The 7,623-nt window shown below is 35.4% G+C and overlaps 1 protein-coding gene across 1 annotated transcript; it reads right to left on the minus strand.

Annotated features, from left to right (window-relative positions):
- Positions 1–1,231: 1,231 nt before the first annotated feature.
- Positions 1,232–6,963, minus strand: LOC121412718. Its single transcript, XM_041605491.1, has 4 exons — positions 6,890–6,963; positions 4,562–4,711; positions 2,618–2,994; positions 1,232–1,338 (listed from the first exon to the last, which is right to left on the minus strand). The coding sequence occupies exons 1-4, from the start codon at positions 6,905–6,907 to the stop codon at positions 1,233–1,235; spliced, it is 651 nt and encodes a 216-aa protein (XP_041461425.1). The 5' UTR covers positions 6,908–6,963; the 3' UTR covers position 1,232.
- Between the last annotated feature and the right edge of the window lie 660 nt (positions 6,964–7,623).

Genomic DNA, 7,623 nt, shown 5'->3' on the forward strand with positions numbered 1-7,623 from the left:
ATATATGTCGCTCTAATTGTACTCCCCGGGGCGCGCGTGTGAAGATTTGATGCCGGCACGCTGAAAGCAACTTTAAAACTTTCACCAGAAAATTGGAAACAAGTCACCATGCAGACTTTACAAATTAGAGGCATGTAGACGAAATGAATGTTAGACTGTCTGGAAATTAGACCAATTGCACATTAGAGTAACTGAATAATGGACCAAGTGAGGATTGAACCAACTGGTATTAGACCAACTAGTATTAGACCATCCGACTATTAGACGAAATTGCAATTAGACCAAAATTTAGACCAAGTGACAACTGGGCATAAGACCAAGTGGCTATTAGACCAAGTGTTCATTAGACCAAGTGGCTTTTAGACGAAGTATTCATTAGACCAAGTGGCTATTAGACCAAGTGGCTTTAAGACCAAGTGGTCATTAGACCAAGTGGCTATTAGACCAAGTAGTCATTAGACCAAAAGAGAATTGGAGTAAGGGGGTTTAGCCCGAATGTTATTAGCCCATCTGATGATTAGACCAAGTGATAATAGACCATCAGTTAGTAAGCCTAGGGAGTGTAGTAAATAAGCGTGTACCATGATGAAAACGCACTCATTAATTTCGACTTTAATATTAAAGTTTCCAACGCGATTAGATGAATATATTCTTTACGCACATCTTACTACAATTAATTGTTAAGATAACGTTACATTTTTGGGTATGCATTGTAAGCTAACGAAGTAACTTTACACATAATTAGAAGCTCTTATCATTAGGGTAACGTGGTTATGCTCTCTCTTGAATAGTCATTTAAATTCAACTTTGGCAACAATCTTTATTTCTCTCATCTGCTTTTTCTATTAGTGATCACACACATCCCTGAATGCATTTTTAAAATGTTATTTTCTTGCCTTTTGGCCAGACTAATCGAACAAAATTTTAGCTTCTTATTCCGCTACAAGTATTTGAAAACATACTTTCTGTCAAAATATTTATTATGAATTATGATGAGATTAGAATGATAAGGACATGTCGACGATCGGTTTTATATTTCACAAAATTTATTGGAAAATATAATGGTCTCTAGCCAGCTTTCCGTGGAAAGTGTAGAAGTGTAAAATAACTTTTATATTATATAATTGTGTAGTTACCAAACACCTAGATAATTCCTTTAGAGAGGGGATCTGGGGATCTGATTGCACAATTAGAAAGAAAAGAAAATATTTGATAAAATGAGGTCTGATGACTTACCTCTCTGGTTTGCCATGTACTATCTCCACCTGTATCCTATGTTCATCATTAGAATCAATGCTAGAAGGATCTAAGCTCTCATCAGTCCCACATCTTATGAATCTAGTAGTATTAACATGGAGAGAAGACGCATTCGTTGGATTAAATTGTTTTGCGTGTTATGGGGAGGCTGATATTTTGTGGTTTGGCTCTAGGGAAAGTGAAGTAAAATCACCTGCAAAGGCGGGGACAAAATAAGGTTAAATAATGGACCTACAAGACATGAATACCCATTTGATAGGTTAAAATGTAAGTATATAGAACATAAGATGTGCATAAAATTAAAAAGAAAATAAAATGCAAAGACAAGGTGTTGTCATTTTTAGCAGAAGAGCATCTACCCATCCATTTCCAGCATGGCCCAGCAAAACAAACTGACCCCCAAAATAAACGCAAGACAATAAATCATTCCGGTAATTCTCGTTCGAATATTTTAAGCAGTACCAGTATTATACAAGTGGAATGCCTCTGGCCGTCTCACCTGCATCACGCGATTCAACATAGCAGCAGTGCTGACTTTGAAAACTACTATTACTCGCGCAAGAGGTTCAGCGATACTTGGTTACTCTTATTTCCACGTTTTATGAACTAGACCAATACACTTTACAGAGATAGGATGGTAATTCAACAAATACCCCGAATGTGGCCAAAGTTCATTGACCTCACATGACCTTTGACCTTGATCATGTGACCTGAAACTTGCACAGGATATTCGGTGATACTTGATTACTCTTATGTCCAAGTTTCAAAAGTCATATCAATGAACTTGCAAAGATATGATGGTAATTCAGAGATACCCCCATTATTGCCAAAGTTCATTGACCTTTGACCTTGGTCATGTGACCTAAAATGCGCACAGGGTGTTCAGTTATACTTGATTACTCTTATGTCCAAGTTTTATGAACTAAACCAACATACTTTTAAAGTTATGATGGTAATTCAACAAATACCCCAATTCGGCCAGTTCATTGACCCTAAATGACCTTTGACCTTGATCATGTGACCTGAAACCTGCACAGCATGTTCAGTGATACTTGATTACTATTATGTCGAAATTTCATGAATCAGATTAAAAAACTATTAAAGTTTGATTGTAATTCAACGGATACCCCCAAATCGGCCAAAGTTCATTGACCCTAAATGACCTTTGACCTTGGTCATGAGACGTGAAACTCATGCAGGATGTTTGGTGATACTTGATTAGCCTTATGTTTAAGTTTAATGAACTTGGTCCATATATTTTCTAAGTTATGATGACATTTCAAAAACTTAACCTCAAATCAAATCAATAAATGATCATCGCTAATCAAAAGATGATAGAAATAAAGGAAAGATAGCTCACCCCAGGATCCTCAGATTTTTGAGATCGTGTGTTGATTTGAAAGCTTGAATGATGCGTTTGGTCTGATAGTTACCGATGTCGAGTTCTAGGAATGTGACCTTGACAAGCTGAGATGAGACCGTGTGGAGAGCATTGGGTAGTGAGGTGGGATCATCGTGGAGAGAAGCTGGGTAACAACCATACTCATATGTTTGAATAGTGAGCTCTGTCGCTGCTGGTAGATGGATCCTCTGGATGACGTCACATCTGATCTTGGGCCATACCTGTATGGTGATCCTCTTCACATTGTCAAACATCGAACCACAATCCTGCCATTCTCTTAGTGCCATATCAGTAACGGTCAGATTAGTCACAGTTGACCTCGTGTTGCATTCATCCTACGATAGATGCAAAATAAATAAATAAATAAATGAAAAATAACAAGAGATCATGCTAGTGGAAACATGATATCTATCAACTACCACCCCATCAGCTGACAATTATCAAAATAGAACAGGAGAGAGAGAAACAATATAACAAGCTAAAGAAAAAACACATACCATATCACAAGAAAAATACTAAGATTGTATTTTTTTATCAGGTTAATCATAATTTCAAGGAACACCAAGGTTGATTCTGTATTCACTTCTCTGCACCCCAAAATGTATTTTTTATGATAAATTCACATTAACCAACATGTTCTTACAAAAACATACTTCATTTTATGAATACAAACAGAAGATCAGTAATTGCACAACAAAATGAAATGGAACAAAATTAAGAGTAGAATCTGTAATTCAATCAAAACTGGATGTAAAACTAGAAAGCTATGCACTAAAAGTTCGTATATTTTTTTCCACAAAACATTTCTATGCATGGCATACAAACGGGATATTCGATTTTGTAGATAAATATTTGTATATTTTGTTCGAATTATGCAATATTTTATTTTCACAGTACAGTAACACTTCATTAAATCAAAATAGTTCACAACAATGGAAATTTACCTCGATCAGAAAGAAATCAAACATTATTCAACATTGTAATGAGAGCGAAAAATAGACATATATCATGCAAAATAAAAAAAATGTAAGGGATTGCTTTATCAGTTTCCTCCTTTACATGCCGATCACGATGTGTACATAAAGATGTTTATAAAATTGAACAGAGTTCTATTTGACGTCCGATTTGGGGGAAACGGGCAGGAAATAAGCTTATTTTGTTTTCATTTTTATGCATTGCAACTATTCGAAGAGCATTAAGATGAAGTGACGTCATTTGGTAAATATATTAACATTATTATTGTTATCATAATTATTATCATTATAATAATCATTATTATGTCTAAAACGGGCTAGACATTCATGGCTGAAGAAGATAAACACATTTCTCTTTCACTCCCTAGTACATATATCAGTGCAATCAAATTCAGTGGAGGAATGAACCAAAATACTTTAAGGGAGCGGGCATGGCATGAGAGGCAAAATTCCCCCCCCCCCGAAAAAAAAGGGAGAAAGAAGACAACCATTTCTTTCTGTTTTGCATTTATCTTATTTTTTTAAATAAAAAAAACATTTTGCTGTATCATTTCATCTGTAGGCCTACTCTGATGTTCACTTTCTACTATACCGCACTTCAAGACGATTTCGACGTATATCTTTGCTCTATTTTCAGACGGACATGCCCCTGTGCCATAACTGTAGTTTGACTATCAAAAGGTGAAATAATGATATTCTTAAGCGACCAACTACATAGTCATCCAAAATCAGGACTTATACAAAGAACTGAAAAAACCTCAAATCCTAATATATGTATACAAAAAATGATTTTCAATAGGACCGCAACATTACCACACCTTTTAAAGTTGGTGTTAGTAGAGAAAAAAAGGGGGGGGGGGGAACAAATCTATGATTTGATTTCAAGTACTGCTACTTCTGAATGTAAGTACCTCCTTCTAGATATTACCTTTGCAGTCGAGGCCATCGAGGATGATGAAGAGTAGAAGTCATCATGATGCTGATTCATCTTACAACATGTACAAAGGGACTGAGCAAGGTGACGTAATGCAGACGGACGTTCACTGGGATCAGCATAGAGATCAAGAGTGTCTATTTGCTATAATAGTAATATCAAATGAAAGTTAAAATCACTTGTAACTATGAGCATTGTAATTACCTGTCGTTGATTGTATTTACGAAATAATACACAGATCTGATATTTCAGTAATCATGGTAAAAGAATTAGTATTATTTAGATAATTGTTCAGGGTATATGTTTAACATTGCAATTTCAGGTTACCGGAAAGTTATTTTTACATATTTGTTCATTCCATTTTCAGGAACATGATACTCGTAACAATATTATATATATGTACACTGAAAATAATCATCATACAATATTCAAAGTACAATATCAGAATGAATAGAAATAAATAAAGAGAAAAGAACAACTCCCGCCATGGGTGAAAAATCTCTCCCCAAAAGTAGGCGGACCAGGGGCTTATCCAGGACTTTCCAAGGGGGGGGGGGGGGCATTTCCCCCGAGAAATCTAACCCCCCCTCCAAAAAAAGAAGATTATTACCCCAAATGTAAGGTTACTTTGTACAAAATAAATTTCACAAGAAAAAAAACCACGTTATCACTTTCAGTCAGGGGGGGGGGGGAGCGCGGGGGCACAATTTGGAACAGAGACGATTAATGATCATTACTATGTACTGTTAATGCTTTTAGTTGCTACAAATGTCATTTGAATATGTTTATAACTTTGAGCATAAACCAGTCAAAAAATCTTTGAATACACTGACGTGACGGGAAGGGGTCATACTATCTTGGCGTCTTTGTGGAAGCGGGGATAATTTGTACAAAGATACAGGCATACTCTCTACTTCAGGTTAACAGTACGATGAGATACTGACCAAATCAATGCCAATAATGAAACACAACGAGGGAAGTTGGGACAGCAATACTTACCACACACTTTACAATTTCACCCTTTTGTAGGAGACACTTAATTACATTTAATTCCATAACAATCTAAAAAAACATGAATGATGCATCACCTCCCAATACAATCTTTAAGATAATTCAAAATCTTTCCTTTCTGCAATATTCTTCTTTTAATTTTCACCATTGTGATATTTATTCGTTCTTGGAAGTTTATATTGTGGCTGTAATGACCAATAATCATTTCATTCATTATCACCCTTAGTCCCATAATAATGATTCTCCTTTTCATTCTCATGTCACCTCTGACCAGTGAGGAAATGAGTTTTCATTGCACAAAATATTGACTGTCATACTTATTTACTCTTCATATGTTTTCCCCTTTCTTCTGTAGTTCAATTTATTGATAATTTACCTTTATCATCCTCTGTACTATTCACAACATTTTAAACGACTGAAACAACTTTCCAAGGCTCGCCCACTACGTTCACTCGCTGGATTTCTCCCATAATTACACACCACTTGGAATACGGTTTTTGGTCATCATTCTATTCTCCAACTACTAGTATTTAAAATTTGCTCGCTCGCATTTTGATATTCATATAGTTATAAGCTAACACAAAGTACACAAAGTATATACACACGTGTACATTGCCCGTGATGTGATAAAAGACACACCACTTGAAAAAGGTTTTTGGGAATCATTTTACAACTACTGAAAATTTGATCAATCGTTTCGCTCGCTCGCATATTGATATTAATTGTAAATCATTACTTTATAGCCATGATAGCCACGAAGACATCGTTATATGAAAAATTGTAGTATTATGTACATATGTACCCTTATACATAGCCCTTGGTGTGGGATGTCATTAAAATTTATATTTTTTTATCATCCCCCACTACTTGGACCTCATTTACGCGAGTGAAGAATCAATTTGATAAATAAAACAGAAAAAGAAAATAATTCTAAATATTTTTTTCGTGGGATATAATTCGGTTGCATCAAGCACAATTTAGAAGCTACGTTAATTGATTGAGAGAATTTGGCCACATAAAGTAGTTAATGGGGGCATTATTGATAAATCTGTTTTTCGCAGATTCTAAGAAATAAAAATGAAAAGAGAAACAATTATGGAATGATTCCTTAATTTTCTTTGGTAAGGACCTGTTGACTATTGACTATTAAATTACAATTGATTTCAATAACAATTCAAGAAAAGATTCATTGCAAAGTGATACTGGCAATTTTAATTTATAAAGGGCATCGCATCATCAATAGACAATTTGAAGAGCATTATGGTTTCATTACTGACCCTTTACGTATAAAGACCTCTTACTATATATTACCTTTGTAGTTGATGCCATCGATGATGCTGTTGAGTAGAAGTCATCATGATACTGACCGTAGAGTTTGAGCTTCTCTAGATGATTCATCTTACAGATGAACTTAGCGAGATCACGCATGCAAACGGACGTTGACTGAGATTCTCTCTGAGATCAAGAATCTCAATCTGATAAGATAGTAGCATGAAAATGAATTCAAAATTACTTTACAATCCTACACTTCAGTGTGTATTGAAATCATATTTAATTAATTTGAACAGCACAATAAGACACTAAGCTGTATGACAGTTTTCATGGTAAAACAGCTATGGAATATACAAACAAGTGGAATGCCTCTGGCCGTCTCACCTGCATCACGCGATTCAATATAGCAGCAGTGCTGACTTTGCATACTACTCTAACTCGCACAAGATGTTCAGTGATACATGGTTACTCTTATGTCCTCTTTTTATGAACTAGACCAATAAACTTACAGAGATATGATGGTTATTCAACAAAAAAACCCCAACATGGCCAAAGTTCATTGACCTTACATGACCTTTGACCTTGATCATGTGACCTGAAACTGGAACAGGATGTTCAGTGATACTTGATTACTCTTATGTACAAGTTTCATGAATCAGATCCATAAACTTTCAAAGTTATGATGGTAATTCAACAGATACACCCAATTCGGCTAAAGTTCATTGACCTTTGACCTTGGACATGTGACCTGAAACACGCACAGGATGTTCAGT

This window comes from Lytechinus variegatus, chromosome 4, assembly GCF_018143015.1.
Source record: "Lytechinus variegatus isolate NC3 chromosome 4, Lvar_3.0, whole genome shotgun sequence".
In the NCBI taxonomy this organism is placed as follows: domain Eukaryota; kingdom Metazoa; phylum Echinodermata; class Echinoidea; order Temnopleuroida; family Toxopneustidae; genus Lytechinus; species Lytechinus variegatus.